Source organism: Lycium barbarum, chromosome 3 (genome assembly GCF_019175385.1).
Source record: "Lycium barbarum isolate Lr01 chromosome 3, ASM1917538v2, whole genome shotgun sequence".
Taxonomy (NCBI): Eukaryota; Viridiplantae; Streptophyta; class Magnoliopsida; order Solanales; family Solanaceae; genus Lycium; species Lycium barbarum.
The window spans coordinates 143,683,734-143,705,679 of record NC_083339.1 but is presented as its reverse complement, the minus strand read 5'-3'; the positions used below and the strand labels follow the sequence as shown (position 1 = coordinate 143,705,679).

At 37.5% G+C, this 21,946-nt stretch overlaps 2 protein-coding genes across 3 annotated transcripts; both read right to left on the bottom strand.

The window, feature by feature from the left end:
• Positions 1-35: 35 nt before the first annotated feature.
• LOC132633254 (non-specific lipid-transfer protein 2) lies at positions 36-690 on the bottom strand. Its single transcript, XM_060349541.1, has one exon. It carries the CDS (start codon positions 595-597, stop codon positions 316-318), a length of 282 nt encoding a protein of 93 aa, XP_060205524.1. The 5' UTR covers positions 598-690; the 3' UTR covers positions 36-315.
• A 14,724-nt stretch (positions 691-15,414) lies between these two features.
• Positions 15,415-20,273, bottom strand: LOC132633252 (L-Ala-D/L-amino acid epimerase). Of its 2 annotated transcripts, XM_060349538.1 has the most exons (7): positions 19,586-20,272; positions 17,844-17,954; positions 17,396-17,612; positions 16,859-17,192; positions 16,139-16,200; positions 15,974-16,046; positions 15,415-15,651 (listed from the first exon to the last, which is right to left on the bottom strand). In XM_060349538.1, coding segments are annotated over exons 1-7 (1,299 nt in total). In that variant the 5' UTR covers positions 20,087-20,272; the 3' UTR covers positions 15,415-15,650. The 2 variants fall into 2 exon arrangements, with proteins under 2 accessions (XP_060205521.1, XP_060205520.1); XM_060349537.1 differs by lacking the exon at positions 15,415-15,651 and having other exon boundaries at positions 15,970-16,046; positions 19,586-20,273.
• Between the last annotated feature and the right edge of the window lie 1,673 nt (positions 20,274-21,946).

Here is a 21,946-nt window from a genome sequence, read left to right as displayed (position 1 = left end):
TGTGTATTTAAGGCCAACAACACATGATACAGTCATTGAGAAATACCATATATGGTCTTGGTAGAACTTATGATAGAACTTGTACATATAGTCTATAATAGCTTGGATGTTAAAGTAGCATGAGTTCATCTCTTTCATTCCAGAGTGCATATATAAAAAGCAAACAAACATACATAAAAAAACAAAGAGTGCAGATCATAGCACACACAGCGACTCACATGATATAGAGTCCATCAAACATATTGTTTTCACTCCCTACACATCACATAGCACGAAGCAAGATATAAATAGAGTTATGGTCCTTCAAATGTAGTATTAACACTTGGGATAGGGAACACCACAAGTGCGAGCGACCTTTTTGGCACCAGGGGAGTTGACATAGTTCCTTAAACTTGGGTTCTTGAGATATTGGCAAAGGCAAGGTTTTTGTTCCCTGATCTTGCTGCAGCAGAGAGTGGATGGTGGTGAACTCGATGTGATCGCGCCAAGGCAAGGGCTCAGCTGAATCGCGCTGCACGTTACAGCCAGAGAGATGTGTGCTTCAGCAAGAAGCAGCACTAGAACTGTGACAACTGCAAGCTTTGATGTTGTCTTCATTATTGTCACTTGAAGATGGCTTTTGCTTCAATAGAGAAAAGAGAGTTGGAAGAATAGGACTTGGATGAGCTGCATTTTAGCTTAGTCCGTGGCTCAATTTATAGAGGAGAGATTGGTAAAACTTTTGAATATTCAGGCAAAGGTTTGATAGAAAGTACATCTAGTGCATGTTCTTTAATTCCCATAATTATGGCATCCCACAATTACCAAGTCACTAGTTTAAGTCAACATGGGGCTACACGCGTGAGCACCCTTGTTCAATATCCAAACGCTGTTTTTCCCGCAGCTGCTTAAAAACATGGGGCCACATGCGTGATCCAGAATTTTGAGTTTATGAGTTCTGAATTCTAGAAAATACAGGTCGGTTCTGAATAAATTTATACATCTAAACTGGATTTCTTAATACAAAGACAGGATTTAGGCTAAAAGTATTGAGCTCTACCAAATTCGAAACTAGAATTCTAGCTCTTCCCCTGATCTCAAATGGACTGGGAATACTTTTCAATGTGACACGAGTGGCCATTCTGGGAAAAAAAATAAACTGTTATCCTCAAGTTTAGGTAATAAGTATGAAGTTATGAACAAGTGTGAATCCTATGAATTCAAGTCTCACTACGTACTGTGCTGGAAGCTGCACCGCTACATTTCATGACATGCTTGACTTGCAGTAGCCGAGAATTTTCCAAATTGGCGCTGCATCGACTAGTCATATCAATCTTGATCGCCTCCTTAATTATTATCACATGTGCGTTTCATCTGTGACAATATTTGACTGAATATAAAGTTTAAAAGAGCAAACATCACATCAAAGTAGAAGTTTAAATAGTTTATTGAAGGTATTTGCATAGAACGATATCAAACATTGCAAAACGTCCCAAAATCAAAAAGCTTGATATAAATTAGATTGAAGGGGTATTACTTTTGGCTAGATTTTGTTGAATGGTAAAAATAAAAGTAGAAGTTATTAAGTTAAGGTCTAAAACAAAGGGAAATATTTTTTTAATGCCTAAACGAGAGTACAATATAGAAAATCATCGACGTGTTCGATTCAGTACTTTGCTTGTATTCATGTTATAATTAGTTGTGGCATGGCTTACCAGTGATCATCATTATTTTGTTGCAATGAGAGTGTGCATTAATATTGTAGGGGACCAATTGTACTATTCTATAATCTGTGCACAGTTTAATCTTTTCTTTTTAAAATGCAATAGAATTTAGACATATTCTTTTATCTTTTTCGCGGTGAAGAACAAGTCAATTACTGTAATTAATTTCAGGTCATCAACCACTAACACGACTTCTAGAAGGCTCCCTACCTAATTTCTTGAATATTTCTGATTATTCTTTCCATCTCTATCTAATTTTGGAAAAACTGAAACTAGCGATTCTACATTCAAAAGGTCTCTTGGGTCATTGTTTAGGAAAATTAAAGTCACAAAATAATCATTGTTTAGGAAAATTAAAGTCCCAAAATAATTTTCTTTCACTGCATGACTAATTTGTGTCTCATTTTTATGGACACCAACATTCTATTTTCCCCCCCTAAGGCTGATAACAGATCCATTCTTTTACAAAACTTCACTTCATGTTTTGTTTTAATAAATAGTAATGACCACTATAAACCCCTTTGCATCAATTTAAAAGCAAGCTCTAGGAGGAATCTTAGTAACTCAGTTGGCTGGCTGCCTGAATTTTGACCTTGTTGGTGTGGATTCGATTTCTTACCTTGTAATTCACTCCCCATTTCCCCTTCCCCAAATTTTTTTTTTTTTAAAAAAAAGGCTCTATTAATAGGTCTTGATAGGAAAATGGAGGATTTGCCTACTAACAAAAGCACTGCAATTGAACTGTCCATTTGTAAAACAGTAAAGTATTTATAGTTTATTGAGTACCCAAAATCATCACACTTGATAATGAGGATTGTCGTGTACTAAAATTTCTTCAATATAATGGGTTAGCGCATGCACCTCACGAAGTGGTGACAATTATGAGAAATTAAAGTTTAAATCATAGCAAAAATAACAATTAATGATAAACGAACACTTGTGTGAGATAATATCCAAAAACAATTATGGACAAACACGTCCATACTCTTTAATTTCAACATCTCAAAAACGATACAATATAAAGGACATTTTGGTATTAGAAACATTTTAATTTAAGACCATAATGTTGAAAAATCTCTCTTAATTTCTTACATTTCGTGCTCAATCCTACTGAGACATGTAATCACCCAAGGGTATACCTTAGTGGTCATTGAAGTAGATCGAGAACCATGAGGCTTCAGCTTCAGATTTCGGTGGAGCAAAAATTCTAGATAACTTTTTCTTATCTGTCCAAGGAGTGTTGGATAGTATTATTTGATACCTATACTTTGTAAATTATAAGGACCTCACAAAACTAATTGAGATATGCACAAACAAGCCTGATTAAAACGATTATAGAAAATCTTAAAAAAGACACAATGAAATGGTTGGGAGCAATTGAGATGCACTTGAGGGCAATTCGCTGCGAATTGCCCTTCTTTTGGGAGGTCTTTAAATTTTGCCCTCATATTTGAAATTTTTAAATTTTACCCTTCGGCTAAACCTCATGGGTTCCAGGTTCGAATCCCCATACAGTCAAAATTTTTAAAAAAATTCGCAAGGCAGAGTTTAAATTTCGCTATGCCCCCACCGGCATACACTTGTGAAGGAATTACCAAAGTTATGCCGGACCCGGCATACTTATGCCTTATGGGCAGACTTGGCATGAGTATGCCGGGTCCGGCATAACTTTGGTAATTCCTTCACAAGTTTATGTCGGGTCCGTCATAAAAGTTTTCCCATTAAAAGTATGCCTCCACCGGCATAAACTTGTTAAGGAATTAGCAAATTTATGTCGGACCCGACATACTTATGCCTTATGGGCAGACTTGGCATAAGTATGCTGGGTCCGGCATAACTTTGGTAATTCCTTCACAAGTTTATGCCGGTGGGGGCATACTTTTAATGGGAAAACTTTTATAGTATGCCACATAAGGCGAAATTTTTCCTTAAGGCATAACTAAAAGTTTGCCTTATAAAGCAAAGTCTACACCTTAAGAAAAAGTTCTGCCTTATGGGGCATACTTTTGGTTATGCCTTAATTAAAAGTCTGCCCCATAAGGCATAGTTTCTTAAGGAAAAGTTTTGCCCCATAAGACATAACTAAACTATGCCTTGAGGAAAAATTATGCCCCCTCCGGCATAACTTTAATTTTTCCTTAAGGACTTTATGCCGGATCCGGCATACACTCCCCCCAACCCAGCCTTGAAAAATTATTTTTTTATTTTATGCCTGAGTGGGGGTTCGAACCCAGAACCTCAGGTATCCAAACGAAGGACAAAAATTAAAAACCACAAATATGAGGGGCAAAATTTAATGATCACCCCAAAAAAAGGGCAATCCGTGCAAAAAATGCACAAATTTACCATCAAGCTAATGTTAGTACTAATGGGCTAAACGCACGCACGAGAGGCCGCATTTGACGACCTGGCTTGGGGCGGACCCTACACACACACATATGCAACCTGCTTTCGGTGCTAGTGATTGCCAGTACTGGCTGACATTTACTCATACTTTGGTGTGCCCAATAGTATGCCTTCAATTATTATTTTTGATCCACACTTAAGATTTTTTTTTAATTAATACTAATGATTCTCTCGTAAGCCCAATCATGTTCACTACCAAGAGTTTACTTTTCCAAAAAAAAAAAATGTGCCCTTTTTTTAAGTTAATTCATTTGGAGTTTGAGTGGACCAGCAATATGAGGACAGTAAAAGAGGGAAATTAAGATAAAAATTATATTTTTACGAGAAAAATTTACTTTATACATAAGAAATCTGAAAATAACATATACTACAAAAAATTACTTATATGATCATTTTTTTTTCAAATAATAAAGAATTATGTTTGCTCATTTCCCCTATTCAAGTCATATTCAACATTTTTACAATTTGTTAGTACTGCCAGTTGGATCTCACATCGGTGGCATACGTGGTCCTTGATGTGTTACACCTTGGAAAATTCTCCGTTAACGTACAACGAATAGGCTAGCGAAGAGCACGACGTATACGATGATTTGATAAGTAAGAAATAGCATTTGATGATCCTAATCGAGATTCAAAGACATTAGACGTAAGGGAAGAAGGTTGTCAAAGAAAGTAAAGGATATGTTACGTGTCGGGTAAGAATTATGAGTGGCAAGTTAACGATGGCTTAAAGATGTTTCAAAGACGAGTGATAACGTCCCTTAGATTGATACTGAGGTGTTAAACAAGTGTCAAGAAGGTTCCATAAGGATTGGAGATCAAACGAGTCGACGAAAACAAAATCGGAACAACTGGGCATTATGCGGCCCAACATACTGGCCGTATAAATTATAATGGTCGTATGTTAGGCCATATATTTAGCCAAGAGGGGCATCATTCACTGGACCAAACATACGGCCATACATACGGCCCGTATAAAATGTACGGACCGTATGTTGGTCCATATATCTTGGTCGGAACTGATTTCATGATTAAATATAAGGACCCCTCTCTCATTTCATTTCAATTTATTTCCACTCTCCTCTCTTCAAGAAACCTCTAGAACTCTCTCCATTATTCATCCACAAGAAATCAAAGGAAAACCATGATCAACTACACCAAATCCACAAAATCAAGTGTATGAACCTAACAAAAGTTCATCTACACCAAGAAAACTCAAGGGAAGCGAGTTAGGGTTTTGGTACAAGAAGAGGAGTTCCACTCAATGGTTGTTCATCCATCATCTAAGGTGAGTTTTATGATCATTCCATGTTGTTTAAGGTATTGGAAGGCTAAGACACTTGAATTGTAGAAAGATATAGAAAATGAGTTATAGATGTGGGAATAGTGACATTGTTGGGTGAAGGTTTGGATTGAATTATGGATATTGGTATGTTGTGATTGTAAATATATTGTGAATGACATTTAGACCACGGAATAAGTATTATATATGAGAAAACACAATAGCGAACTATAATCACAATTATGGAGAAATTGAAGAGGAATTGTGAAATGCGGATAATGTAGATGAATGATGATTGTGGTCTATTATATTGTGAATGTTGTTATAAATGTTTGAGAGTTGATATAGAATATGGGAAAAGTTGTATAAACAAAAGAAATGCTGCCCATTTTTCGTTAGCTTTAGTAAGCACGTTTAAGTAATCGATTAGCTAATGTTCATGCGACTTCTCTTGAAGGTAGAAACGTGGGCATTGAAGGAGAACAAGCAAGAGATAGATTAGTTAAACGGAAAAGGTATGTGAGGCTAGTCCTTTCTTTCTATGGCATGAATCCTATGGTATGATTTTCCTTCTTCTCCATCAATCCTCTATATATCGGAAAACTAATAGCCTATGTCCATGAATAGCCATATGAGATGAGAGATATATTATGAGTTCAATAATGATGATGATGAGTTAAGTATAAAGATTCTAGATTTTATGACATGATGTTCCTATAACGCTAATGATGTTATATATTGTATACACTCACCTTATATATTATTTCCTTCAAGGTGAGGCAGAATACCATAAAGTTAATGTTGTCATTTATGGTACACACTCACCTTATATACTATTACCTTCAAGGTGAGGCAAAATACTTATAAATGTTCCATAATGGAATCGGGGGCTCACGACCTTATGTCCCCTCGATAAAGTATAACTATCTTTGAGTTATTATACATGCATTGTGATGAGTATGTGTTGATGATATTACACCGTGCCTATATGGCACGGGCAGACACACGCCACTGCAGTGGGCAGCTTATACCCCGAACGCGGGAGGCTTGGACGCAGGTTAATTATTATCACACCTTACCTATATGGACCGACAGCTTATACTTATACATTTATGCATACATAGATGACTATGAAGTAAGACATCATACATTATTTCTTTTATAATTGAAAGTCTGATACAGTTGCTCCTTATTTGATGCTCCCTTTATCTCATTGACGTATTATTATTATTTATGTCTCTCATACTCAGTACAATGTTCGTACTGACGTCCGTTTTCTTTGAACGTTGTGTTCATGCCCACAGGTAGACAGAGAGGTGATCTTGATCTAGATCCGTAGAAGCTAGTAGCTGATTTGAGAGCACTCCGTTATTCCGGAGGTGCCTTTGATTATTCTTTTGTGTACAGATGTATATTTTGGGCACGACGGGGTCCTGTCCCGTCCCTATGTCTAGCACATTAGTAGAGGCTCGTAGATACGTAGTGTGGGTTATATGGTCTCACGAGGTTGCTATTATGTATATACATATATTATTTTGTTAGCCGAAAGGCTTATTTATATAAAAGTATTTATGTTTTCAAAGGAAAAATGATTTTCTTATGATTGAGTACGAATTTGATAAACGAACGTTTAATGAGTATGATGAGTAGTAGAACGAGTGGTGCTCGGTGGTTAGCCCCGGGTACCCGTCACAGCCCCTAGTCGGGTCGTGACAAAAGTGGTATCAGAGCAGTCAGTCCTAGGAAGTGTCTACGAGCCGTGTCTAGTAGAGTCTTGTTTATGGTGTGTTGCGCGCCACACTAATAAACAAGAGGCTACAAGGCATCTAGGAAAAATGATCATCTTTCATCTTAAGAGATCATGCGATAGAGTTGTGTTATAAGATTTTCCCCTCTTAATAGTGTGTTATGATTTCAGAAATGCCGCCAAAGGGAAAAACTACAGTCGCCCAGAAGGGAAAGACTACGACAAAAAGGCGGGTAGAAAGAGAGCCGCCAATGAATGTAGAAGAGGGAGATTCATACAACAAGGCCCCATCTAATCCTTCCTCCACCCTGCCCAATGTGGAAGAACAAGGAGGAGCTTCAGCTCCAATTCCTCCACCGATTGCTTCAGGTCAACAAGTGACTGAGGCTATTCATATATTGACACAGTTAGTTGCCGCCCAGGCACAGCGGCATAATGTGAGTTCAAGTGATAAGGCATCTAGTACCAGAACCCGTGACTTTATGAGCTTGAATCCTCCGGAGTTTTTCGGGTCAAATCCGGATGAAGACCCCCAAGGTTTTATTGATGAGATGCTGAGAACATTGAGGATTATTCATGCCTCCGAAACTGAATCTGTGGAGTTGGCATCGTATAGACTCCGAGATGTGGCGGTATTGTGGTACAATAATTGGCTAGCATCAAGAAAAGAAAATGTGTCTCCTCCCGTGTGGCAAGAATTTGTAGATGTTTTCATCCGTCACTATTTGCCACCCGAGGTCCGTCGAGCTAGAGTGGATAGGTTCTTAAATCTGAAGCAAGGAAATATGAGCGCTCGGGAATACAGCCTTCAATTTAATTCATTGGCTAGATATACCCCGACTATGGTGGCCGATATGGGAAACAGGGTACATAGGTTTATGAGTGGCTTGGGGCCACATTTGTTCAAGGATTGTTTAACGGCTTCGTTGCAAGATGGGATGGATATTTCCTGAATACAAGCCCATGCCCAGAACTTAGAAGGACGACAGCAACCACAAAGGGGTGATCGTGATATTGATAGGAGGCAAAGCAAGAGGGCCAGATCTATGGGGGCAGGCAGTGATTATAGAGGGGGATCAAGGCAGACACATTCTAGATACTCAGGCCAGTCGGTGACTAGTGTACCTCCTCGATTTACGGGTAGTAGATCTGATCGCTCCTTTCGTTCATGACTGGGTCAGAGTTCGAGGGCACCAGATTTTCAGTTTGGGGGAGATTATAGCCAAAGAAGACCCCCAGTACCGCAGTGCAGCCAGTGCATAGGTTACATTCCATACGGTGTCGCCAGGGTTCGGATGCTTGCTATGCTTGCGGCCGGGTTGGGCATATGATGCGAGATTGCTCATCGATGAGTGGTAGAGTTGGGGTTCAGCCCGCAGGACCAGTGGCTGGTTCATCTTCAGTGCGCTCGGTAGGTCAGACTCCCCAGATGTCAACAGGTCGAGGTAGAGGCAGAGGAGGAGCATCTACTTCAGGTGCCACTCAGCCCCAAGTGTATGCTTTAGCCGGACGACAAGATCTTGAGTCCTTCCCGGATGTAGTTACAGGTACATTATCCATATTTTCTCATGATGTATATGCATTGATATATCCGGGTTCTACACTCTCTTATATTACTCCGTATGTTGCTGGTTGTATTGGGGTGAAACCTGAGCTAATTAAACCTTTTGAGGTATCTACTCTGGTTAGTGATCCCGTGATAGCGAGACAAGTGTATAAAAATTGTGTACTTGTGGTATGCAATTGCCAGACCAAAGCTGATTTAATTGAGTTGAAAATGCTAGATTTCAATGTGATTATGGATATGGACTGGTTGGCCTCATGTTATGCTAGTGTCGATTACCAAATGAAAATAGTTCGATTTCAATTTCCAGAAGAGCCCGTACTTGAATGGAAAGGTAATAAAGCATCTCCAAAAGGTAGGTTTATTTCCTACCTTAAGGCAAGAAAGGTGATAGCTAAAGGCTATATTTATCACCTAGTCTGAGTTCATGATACCGAAGCAAAGTCGCCAACTTTCCAATTTGTTCCGGTAGTGAATGAATTTCTAAATGAACTTCCAGGCCTTCCTCCAGAAAGAGAGATTAATTTCGCCATTGATGTGTTTCCGGACACCAAGCCTATTTGCTTGAAAAGGGGTTTATTAGACCCAGTTCATCACCGTGGGGAGCACCGGTCTTGTTCGTGAGAAAGAAAGACGGTTCCCTACGAATGTGCATCGACTATAGACAGTTGAATAAAGTGACAATAAAGAACAAATATCCTCTTCCAAGGATTGATGATTTATTTGATCAACTACAGGGTGCCAAGTGGTTTTCTAAAACAGACTTGAGGTCGGGTTATCATCAAGTGAGAATTAAAGAAGAAGATATTCCCAAAACAGCTTTCAGAACAAGATATGACCACTATGAGTTCCGAGTGATATCGTTTGGGTTGACTAATGCTCCGGCAGTGTTCATGAATTTGATCAATAATGTATTCAGGCCACTCTTGGATTTATTCGTGATAGTATTCATTGATGATATTCTGGTATACTCTCGCACGGAATCAGAACATGCAGATCATTTACATATCGTTCTTGGAATTCTTCGAACCCGAGAATTGTATGCAAAATTTTAAAAGTGCGAGTTTTGGCTGAATTCTGTAACATTTCTGGGCTATGTTATTTCAGATGATGGCATTCGAGTTGATACTCAGAAAATTGAGGCTGTGAAGACTTGGCCAAGGCCTACGACGCCTACAGAAGTTCATAGTTTTCTGGGATTGACAGGTTATTATAGAAAATTCATAGAAGGGTTTTCCTCTATTTCATCCTCATTGATAAAGCTAACCCAGAAGTCAACTAAATTTCAGTGGAATGATGCTTGTGAACGCAGCTTCCAAGAGTTGAAGAACAGATTAACCTCAGCTCTAGTCTTAACACTTCCAGAAGGGCCAGATGGCTATGTTGTGTACTGTGATGCTTTCGGCGTTGGGTTAGGATGCGTGTTAATGCAGCACGGTAGAGTCATTGCTTATGTTTCGAGACAGCTGCGGAAACATGAAAAGAACTATCCAACTCATGATCTCGAATTGGCTGCGGTTATTCATGCATTGAAAATGTGGAGACATTACTTGTATGGAGTGCATGTCGATATTTATACAGATCATAAGAGTCTTCAGTACATTTTCAAAACAAAAAGAGTTGAATCTGTGACAGAGGCGGTGGTTAGAATTATTGAAAGATTATGATGTAAGCATTTTATACCACCCCGGAAGGCAGATGTAGTAGCTGATGCGCTTAGCCTCCGATCAATGGGTAGCCTAAATGAAGTTCCTTCGGAGAAGAAAGAGATAGTTCATGTGCTCCACCAATTAGCTAATCTTGGAGTGCGTATAATTGATTCTAGTAGTGCAGGGATTGGTATTAATGATCCCACAGTTTCATCCCTGAATATAGAAGTGAAGGAGCGTCAGTATGAAGATCCTCATTTGTGCCATTACAGAGACACATCTCATGGAAAAGAGAAGTCCCCATTTAAAGTTTCTATGGATGGAATTCTTAAATACCGAGGTAGGCTGTGTGTTCCAAATGTTGCAGAACTACGTCGTAAAATTCAAGAAGAAGCCCATTATTCTCGGTATTCTATTCACCCAGGAGCAACAAAGATGTATAATGATCTCAAGTTGATATATTGGCGGGATGTCATGAAGAGGGACATAACAGAATGTTTAGCTTAATGTCTAAATTTCCAACAAGTGAAAATCGAACATCAAAAGCCAGGAGGATTATTGCAAGCAATGGAAATTCCTACTTGGAAATGAGAAGTGATCAACATGGATTTTATTGTGGGGTTACCTCGTTCTCGAGGCAAATATGATTCTATATGGGTGATTGTGGAAAGATTAACAAAAGCAGCTCATTTTCTTCCAGTCAGAACCACATACTCAGCAGAAGATTATGCGAGGTTATATCTCAAAGAAATTGTGCGGCTCCATGGTATTCCACTATCCATTATCACAGATAGAGGAGCCCAATTTATAGCCAATTTCTGGAAGTCTTTTTAAGAAGGGCTAGGTACCCAAGTGAAGCTTAGCACGGTATTTCATCCGCAGACTGATGGGCAAGCCGAACGTACCATTCAAACTTTGGAAAATATGCTACGGGCATGTGTTTTAGATTTTGGTGGTAGTTGGGATGATCATTTACCTCTGATTGAGTTCGCATACAACAATAGCTATCATTCCAGTATCCAAATGGCTTCGTACGAAGCCTTATATGGAAGGAAGTGTAGATCCCCGATTAGATGGTTTGAAACATGAGAAGTACAACTAATAGGCCCTGAATTGATTCAGCAAGCGGTAGAAAAAGTCAAGGTGATTCGAGATCGATTGTTGACAGCCCAAAGTCGCCAAAAATCTTATACAGATAGACAACCGTAAGCGAGACTTGGAGTTTCAGGTTGATGATTGGGTGTTTTTGAAGGTGTCGCCAATGAAAGGGGTGATGAGATTTCGCAAAAAAGGAAAGTTAAGTCCTTGATACATTGGACCCTATAAAATTATTCGCAAGGTGGGTCATGTAGCCTACGAATTGGACTTGCCTTCAAAGCTTGAATCACTCCACCCAGTTTTTCATGTCTCGATGCTCTGCAAATGCGTTGGAGATCCCACAAGGATTTTTCCAATAGATGATGTCCAAGTGACAGAAAAGCTGGCATATGAAGAAGTGCATATTGCCATCTTAGACAAGCAAATATGAAGACTTCGAAATAAGGAAGTAGCTTCAGTCAAAGTCTTGTGGCGAAACAACAACCGAGAAGAAATGACTTGGGAAGCGTAAGAGAAAATGAAATCCACGTACCCGCACTTATTTCAACCCCCAGGAGAGATACAAGATGAAACACTAACGCTGTGAGGTATATATGCTTTCTTTTCATGTTTTTGGTCGTGTGTGGCCAATTTATATTGTTATTGTGTTGTGGCCCTGTGAGGCAATATTATTATGGGTTGTTGTGACAGGATGGTAGTGCCATATTACAGGGGAAACTCTGGAGAAATTTTCGTAGAATTCCCGAGTGTTTAACATTCGAGGACGAATGCTCTAAAAGGGGGGAAGAATGTTACACCTTGGAAAATTCTCCGTTAACGTACAGTGAATAGGCTAGCGAAGAGCAAGACGTATACGATGATTTGATAAGTAAGAAATAGCATTTGATGATCTTAATCGAGATTCAAAGACATTATACGTAAGGGAAGAAAGTTGTCAAAGAAAGTAAAGGATATGTTACGTGTCGGGTAAGAATTATGAGTGACGAGTTAACGATATCTTAAATATGTTTCAGAGATGAGTGATAACATCCCTTATATTGATACTGAGGTGTTAAACAAGTGTCAAGAAGGTTCCATAAGGATTGGAGATCAAACGAGTCGACGAGAACGAAATCGGAACAACTGGGCATTATACGGCCCAACATACTGGCCGTATAATTATACTCGCCATATGGTAGGCCGTATTTATCCAAGAGGGGCATCATTCACTGGACCAAGCATATGGACATACATACATCCCATATAAATGTACGGACCGTATGTTGGTCTGTATATCTTGGTCGGGACTGATTTCATGATTTAATATAAGGACCCCTCTCTCATTTCATTTCAATTCATTTCCACCCTCCTCTCTTCAAGAAACCTTTAGAACCCTCTCCATTATTCATCCACAAGAAATCAAAGGAAAACCATGATCAACTACACCAAATCCACAAATGAAACCTAACAAAAGTTCATCTACACCAAGAAAACTCAAGGGAAGTGAGTTAGGGTTTTGGTGAAAGAAGAGGAGTTCCACTCAAGGGTTGTTCATCCATCATTTAAGGTGAGTTTTATGATAATTCCATGTTGTTTAAGGTATTGTAAGGCTAAGACACTTGAAATATAGAAAGATATAGAAAATGGGTTATAAATGTGGGAATAGTGACATTGTTGGGTGAAGGTTTGGATTGAATTATGGATATTGGTATGTTGTGATTGTAAATATATTGTGAATGACATTTAGACCATGGAATAAGTATTATATATGATAAAATGCAATAGCGAACTATAATCACAATTATGGAGAAATTGAAGAGGAATTGTGAAATGCGGATAATGTAGATGAATGATGATTGTGGTTTATTATATTGTGACTGTTGTTATAAATGTTTGAGAGTTGATATAGAATATAGGAAAAGTTGTATAAATAAAAGAAATGCTGCCCAATTTTCCTTAGCTTTAGTAAGCACATTTAAGTAATCGATTAACTAATATTCATGCGACTTCTCTTGAAGGTAGAAACGTGGGCATTGAAGGAGAACAAGCAAGCGATAGATTAGTTAAACGGAAAAGGTATGTGAGGCTAGTCCTTTCTTTCTATGGCATGAATCCTATGGTATGATTTTCCTTCTTCTCCATCAATCCTCTATATATCAGAAAACTAATAGCCTATGTCCATGAATAGCCATATGAGATGAGAGATATATTATGAGTTCAATAATGATGATGATGAGTTAAGTATAAAGATTCTAGAGTTTATGACATGATGTTCCTATAACGCTAATGATGTTATATATTGTATACACTCACCTTATATATTATTTCCTTCAAGGTGAGGCAGAATACCATAAAGTTAATGATGTCGTTTATCGTACACACTCACCTTATATACTATTTCCTTCAAGGTGAGGCAGAATACTTATAAATGTTCCATAATGGAATCGGGGGTTCACGACTTTATGTCCCCTCGATAAAGTATAGCTATCTTTGAGTTATTATACATGCATTGTGATGAGTATATGTTGATGATATTACACCGTGCCTATATGGCACGGGCAGACACACACCACTGCAGTGGGCAGCTTATACCCCGGACGCGGGAGGCCTGGACGCAGGTTAATTATTATCACACCATACCTATATTGACGGGCAGCTTATACTTATACATTTATGCATACATGACATGATGACTATGAAGTAAGCCAACATACATTATTTCTTTTATAATTGACAGTCAGATACAGTTGCTCCTTATTTGATACTCCCTTTATCTCATTGACGTATTATTATTATTTATGCCTCTCATACTCAGTACACTGTTCCTACTGACGTCCGTTTTCTTTAGACGTTGTGTTCATGCCCACAGCTAGACAGGTTGGTGATTTGATCCAGATCCGTAGAAGCTAGTAGCTGATTTGAGAGCACTCCGTTGTTCCGGAGGTGCCTTTGATTATTCTTTTGTGTACAGATGTATATTTTGGACACGACGGGGTCCTGTCCCGTCCCTATGTCTAGCACTCTAGTAGAGGCTCGTAGATACGTAGTGTGGGTTATATGGTCTCACGAGGTTGCTATTATGTATATACATATATTATTTTGTTAGCCAAAAGGCTTATGTATATAAAAGTATTTATGTTTTCAAAAGAAAAATGATTTTCTTATGATTGAGTACGAATTTGATAAACGAACGTTTAATGAGTATGATGAGTAGTAGAACGAGTGGTGCTCGGTGGTTAGCCCCGGGTAACCGTCACGGCCCCTAGTCAGGTCGTGACATGATGTCCTTGGATGGACTTGGATAATCCTCCCTCATGAGCTAGCTTGTGAGATTAAATAAGAAAAATATTCATTTCTTTATCATATCCGTGGTGTAACTTCGGAAAATTGGGTCAAACCGGATGCTCAAAAAACGGGCATGATAATTTATACATTAACTTCAGTTTTTGATGGGTTCTCCGTTTGTCAACCTCTTAGTAATTCACATCCTCATTTATCAGGGAATTCCCTCTGTTGGTAGTACCAAGCAACTGCTTTTATCTATCAATAGTTCAATACTAAAGTGTGAACAGCTTCTTATAGAGGCTATCTGGCTTCAAGTTGATAGGGACATTCTTTTTGGATAATTGAGAAATTCCTAGGGCGCACGATTCGAGATTTTATGGATAGTGGTCCCTTTTGCACTTAAAACCCATTCTTTTGTCCTGCGGCAAGGTTTGCACCGCTGAATCATGATGTATGCCTAATCCACACATCATGTGTTGTGCTCTTATCACTAGATCAAAGCCCGGGGTAAGTTGATAGGGACATTTTAGCGTACAGGTTCCAGACTATTATTATCTTAAGGTCCTAAGCGATCATTTTTACATTGAAATTGTCTGCTGCGCTTTATGTCCAAAGCTAGATGTTAGTGCAATAACTAACAAATTAGTACCAAGAGTCTGGCATATTTGATTTAATATTTGTTGAAATTGTCAAAGAGAATATCAAGCAAGACGTTCTCTACTCATACCAATTTCAACAGACAAAAGACGTTTACATATTTGTTCACCCCAAAGATTGGATATCCTAGCATTGTGTTTCAATCTTTGGCACATAAACATTCAAACGTGGCATCGACTAATACTCTACGAGTTACACATTCATATATATAGTTTGGAACTAAAGGGGTTGGCTGCTGTGAATGACAATCCTGAAGAGTGAACAGACTCCACAACTATTGTCTGCAGAAAATTTCAAATGTTAGAGAAAATAGAACAAAACATAGTTTTTGTCAAGAACAGTGTGATTTAGAGCAAATCACAGATATCAAGTAACTTGACCACAGGTATCTAGAGCTATCAAGGCTAGACAGAGCATGTTGAAAACATGAACCATGTTATCACTAAGTCAAGCAATTAGTCTTATATGCATGAACCGTTTGTTCTCCAGTAATAAGATGAAAGATGTCGAATTGGCACATTACTCTAATAATCATGTTTACTAAATGTTGCTAGAGCAAACGAGACATGGTTACCTCAGAATTAATGTAAAAATAAAACTTACCATGCAATATTGTCCCAGTGAAGAAAACCACCGTGACCTCTAGCATTTGAGAAGTTGTAATCAGGTCCAGAAACTGGGTACAAAAATAAGTGAGCAATGCAATTTTTCAGATCAATTGAGTACAAGCAAAAACTACTACAAGTTTCGATGGAAGGAAGAAAGTACCTTCATAACCCCCCAAAACTGGATCTTCTGCCAACAGAAGGGGTGTGTCTAGGTCAATGAATCTGCACAGCATTTAGGTACAAAAATTAGAGAACACAATGTGTGCTGAATTGGATAACCAAGAGAACCAATCAAATTGAAATGACAATACAACCATGACTAGGCATAGTATTTGTTGAAATATGGATATACTGATGTCAACTTCAATGAAGTATTAAAATACTGTCATAGAATTTAGAGCAGAGTTAATTCAGTCATAGAATTATCTCAACTGTTTTACCCAATGATTTGATTTATACTGTTTTAAAAGTAGAGTTTGGTGATACAAGGAAGGTGAGGAAAGGGGAAGTGAGATAAAAGGTGCAAGAGGAGGATGAGGAGTAGAGACCAGATAAAGGAGGTAAATCATATTTAGTTCTCTTCTACAAGATGTCAACTGACATTTCACAAAGAATTAATTATACACTTAGGCAAAATAAACCAATCTTACACTTTTCTCTTTTCCTTGCCCCTTATAACATAGCGTAAAACTGAATCTAGATTAAGATCCACCTTATTCTTATTTTGCTTTTCAAAAGTAGAATTAATTTATTCTACTATACTGGCAAAAACCTCCCAATGGATTCTCCAATTCTTAATGTCTTTAGCAATGATGATAGATTAGTTTGGATCAAATCAGTTTTTCTTTTTTTTTTCAGATAAATTGCTATAGAAACTTACTTGAAACATCCAAGGCCAGCGGCTAAATGACCAGCAAAGCCCATGGCAAGCCTGGTTTCAACCATACCACCAATCATCAGATTTAAGCCCGAGGACCTAACCAAGTCAATAATTTCCAGAGCCCCAAGGACCCCAACTTTTGCAAGCTTAATATTAATGACATCCGCAAGACTTTCTTGCACTATCTTTTTAGCATCAACCAAACTTCGACAGCTTTCATCAGCAGCAACAGCCACACCATATTTGTCCTTTGCGATCTTACTGACATGACCAAGACCTTCCCAATTGTCTCTATGAACAGGTTGTTCAAAAAGCACCGGAGTCACATCCATTTCTGACAGGAAATTAGAAATTTGTCATTTTCTCTTTCGAGCAGATAATGATGTAGCGGAACAACTGAAAGAGGCTAATCATTATCATAGAGATATGGAAGAAATAGAAAGTACTTAGATTTATAAATTCTTTGCCATTCCTTTGTCCATAAATATAGGGGAGAATTAGAATCTAGATGATTACTTAATATAAAAATAACTTTACCATGCAACTTTTCCAGGACTTTAATAGCTTCATTTGCTGTGTAACCTTCATTAGCATCTAAGATAAACAAGCAATCAGGATGTGCTGCACGTATGGATTGAAGTACTTCAATGTCTGCGTTCAAATTCTTGCCCACCTTAAGCTTTAAAGTCCTGAAACCTTGTTTACGATACTTTGAAGCCAGTTCAGAAGCTTCCGTGGGTGAAACTATCGGAATCTACAATAAGATGGTCACTGAAATCTATTTAAACACGTCTATGACAGTTTTTAATTTTCTACTATAAATTCTCTCAGTGATATTTTTTCTAAATAAAACTTCTAGTATGATCGCATTGTTGAGATTTGAGAGCAATGTTTGAGGCTGCAAGTACTTGGAAACTAACAGAGGTAGAAAATTATTTTACTCTGAAGTGCCTACTAAAGTAGAATAAAAAGGAAAAGCCTTAACTGTGATGTCAGTAGATATTGAGTTAGATACTCCACCAAATAGTCTCCACAGAGGTATTCCGGTGCTGTTCGCAGCTGCATCAATCAGTGCCATCTCAACTCCTGCCCTGACCTTCAATCAGGTTATAATTTGAATCAGTACCACACAAGTTTCCAGTTCTACAAATATGAATTTGAAAGATAAGAATCAACAGATTTAAAGTATTTAAAAGCTCAAGGTAGCTTGTCTATTCATCCTGTGGATACGTAATGTCAATCTAGAAGCACCAGGACTACTGTACACACACTAGTACGTGTTTTTCTCAATGTATTAAGAAAGATCCGTCACCTTATGAAAGGATTGCTAGTTTAGTTTCACAGGAAGGATTTCTGCTGTGTGATATTACCAAAGACTAAAAAGAGATGCTGACTGAAGGTAAGCCAAAAGAACCAGACGAGAAGGAGAATTGAGGACACAACAGACAGAGAAGTTATTTTCATGTAGATGAAAAGCCTTAATGAGGAGGATGAAAGAATCCAGTGACAATGTCTCACAAACTAGGTCCCATCCCTGAAAAATATAGGTCGATATAGAAAGGCCAAACATGCAAACTAGTAACATATAAATTAGTTATAAAACGTCCACAAATAAAAGCCTCAGGCTTAGAAGACCCACACATGCAAGTTATGCATGTCCTTTCGAAGTGATAACTGCCTCCCAACTCACTATCCTCCTTCCAGTTTCGCCAAGTCAGAATTCTATACCTCCCATACCTTCTAAAATCTGAAAGCCAACCGACAATGTATATAAGCTAGACAAAAGGTCCATTGAATTGTTACAGGAACAAAGGCAGCCCTATTCAATAACCATGTATTGAAAAAGATAAATAACTCCATTATCACAATATGTCTCTCAGACCTCAAGAAAATAACATAAAACAGATAAGCCTATAATACTCAATGTTATATTGACCTTTTGAGTTTCAATCCTGAGAATCAATTCGATGAGACACTTAAAATGATAAATCCAAAAGAATTTTATAGTTCTGCCGAAGACCATAAAATAACATCAAGGTTAAAGAACTGCCTCCATCAGAGAAAACACTGTGTAAAATTTCAGTTAGAACAACTTCAGTTTGCATAGAACATAATAGTAAACAACGAGACAATGACAAAAATGGTCCGTTATGTTTGAGCGTAGGTTTAAAATAATCCCTTAAACTGAGCAGTGTTAGTCCTTCAAGTTTGCCAAAAGTTTAAGACTTGTAATCTCCATCAAATATTTAACAATTTATGTTCGTTAGATTTAATGGAAACAATGTGAAAAACAATTTAACCATAAATATGAAGAAAATCTCATCAAATTCTAAAATATGCAAACACTAGACACTATAAAAAATGGCAGAAATTACACCTCAAAGAGTTCAGTAAATATTTGAGGGAGACTAAAAGTGTTAACCTTTGGCAAACTTAAAGAACCAAAACTGTTCACTGCATACTTAAGGGACTATTTAGAACATACCCTCAAACATAAGGGACCATTTCTGTCATTTTCTCAGTAAACAACTGCCGGCAATCCAATTAGTACCTTACTAGGTTCAACAAGAAAATAGGAGTTAGGACCACACTCCACATACCCAAATGGACCAAACCCAAAACGAGAAGAAATCAAACACTTTATCAATATCACAACTAACACAAAACAGAATTAAACAGTGAAAACACACGAGAAAACAAGAACTTCAGTTACTGGTATAAACTCACAGAAGCAAAATCATGTCCATGAAGCATGTCTCCAATCTTCGTCAATGCAAGATTTAAAGTCATCTCACGACTCTGCTTCAAGAACTCACATACTTCTTCAGCTTTTACTAAAGCTGTTTGTTGATCCTCAGCAGTAACAAATGGAAGAATAGGAGCTTCACCCCAACCAACACAACCATTACTTAACTCTATTCTTATAGCTACGTTTTCCACTTTTTCTAGTCTTGATGTTGCAATTGTAAAAGGAGCAAGTAAAGGTACATTCAATGGCCTCCCTTCTGCTTTATGAACATTAATTGTTACTGTTTCCATCAAATTCTTGAACCCAAAGCTTGTAGGTGTCAACGCTGGAATAGCTGCTGCCATGCAAGATGTGATGACTTTGGGGTTCTTGAAATTGAGTGGAAAAAGTGGAGTTTTGGGAACTTGCGTATGTAATGATTTAGAGGAGTGAAGGAAACAATTGGCTTTGAAGTTTTGAGCAAGCCCTACTCGCCCCATCTCCTACTGAGTTTGAGTGTCACTGATTGGTCTTTGGAAAGAAAATGAAAGATTTAAAGAATTGGCATAGTGAATATCGAACTATGTTCTTGTAGTTGTCTTGTCCTCTGTTGACGGTATTATTTTATTTGGAAAATGTCAGTTTTTAGCTCTCCCATGTGGGAGAATTCTTGGAAAGCCGTTTGTCCTATTGTTTTGTTTTGTTTTGTTTATACATTGAGAAAATGAAAAAATTGGTCCTTTATGTTTGGGGTAGGTTCAAAATAGTCATTTAAGTATGCAATGAATAATTTTAGTCCTCTAAGTTTGCCAAAGCTTACAATTTTAGTTTCCGTCAAATATTTACTGAATTTTGTCTGTTATACTTGATGTAAACAGTGAAAAAAAGGATTTACCATAAACACAAAGAAAGTCTCATCAGACCCTTAATTATGTAACACAAAAAATTACATTCGACACTAAAAAGATAAAATATAATAACAAGTTGCACCTCAAAAAACTACATCTGACTTTAGAAATGAATCAAAAAATAGTAGAAACTATAGAATTATACCTCTAAATGTGAGTTCCCGCTAATTTTCTTTTCTCATAATTCTTGTTAAATCTAACAGATAGAGTTTGATAAATATTTTACAAAGACTAAAAGTGTTAACTTTTGACAACTTAAAGGACCAATACTGTTCAGTGCATACTTAAGGGACTATTGAACATCTCCTTAAACATAAGGGACCATTTTTGCCATTTTCTCTACTGGGATCGAACGGTTGGTGGACAAGGTCCTCCAGCTTCGTTTTAAAAAATGAAGTCTTTCTTATATTATTAGTAATACTTAAAATCAAACATTTAGATTTTAGGTTGTGGTGGTAAAAGTTGAGATTCGTCCATTTTTAACCTAGGATCCAAATTTTGAGAATAGACTACTATGGTTCAAAGCATTTGATCTTTTTGTGAACTTATAGCCGTGAATTGAACTTCGTCGAATTAGTAAACTTTCCAAAACAGGATGGTTAAGAAAAATCATAGCATGTCTAGTCCCACATCAATGTACCAAGCCAAGATCCTATCACAAATGCACGATTCACAACCAAGTTAACAAAACATTCAAATACAAGTGGACCCAGTGTATAGCAAATTAATACCCACGTGAACAAGTGATAAGGCATCAAGTACAACATTTTAAGGCATACAAATCTTGAAGCAACAACTAAAATTTTAAAAAAAAATTGTGGGCCTCATATATATTAAACAACAACTAATATTAAAAGAAATTATGAGCCCCATATTAAACACCAACTAGTATTAAAAAAAAAAAGGAAAAAAGTGGAACCCACCACATTCAAACTCACGAAAAAAAGTGGACCACATATTAACAAAATCAAGCAATATTAAAAAAAATGAATCTCATATTAAAAAAACAATCAATGTTAAAAAAATTGTGGGTTCCATATTAAACACCAATCAGTATTTAAAAAAAAAAAAAAAGTAAAACAAAGTGGGAAATGTCAAATTGACACATCAACGGAGGACCCACATGGTCATGATGCAGAAACTTTGGATATTGCAAAGCCAATGAGTGACATTCAAATACAAGTGGACCCAGTGTATAGTAAATTAATACCCACGTGAACAAGTGATAAGGCATCAAGTACAACATTTTAAGGCATACAAATCTTGAAACAACAACCAAAATTTTTTTTAAAAATGTGGGCCCCATATATATTAAACAACAACTAATATTAAAAAAAATTATGGGCCCCATATTAAACACCAACCAGTATTAAAAAAAAAAAATGAAACCCATCACATCCAAACTCACGAAAAAAAATAAATCCTATATTAATAAAATCAAGTAATATTAAA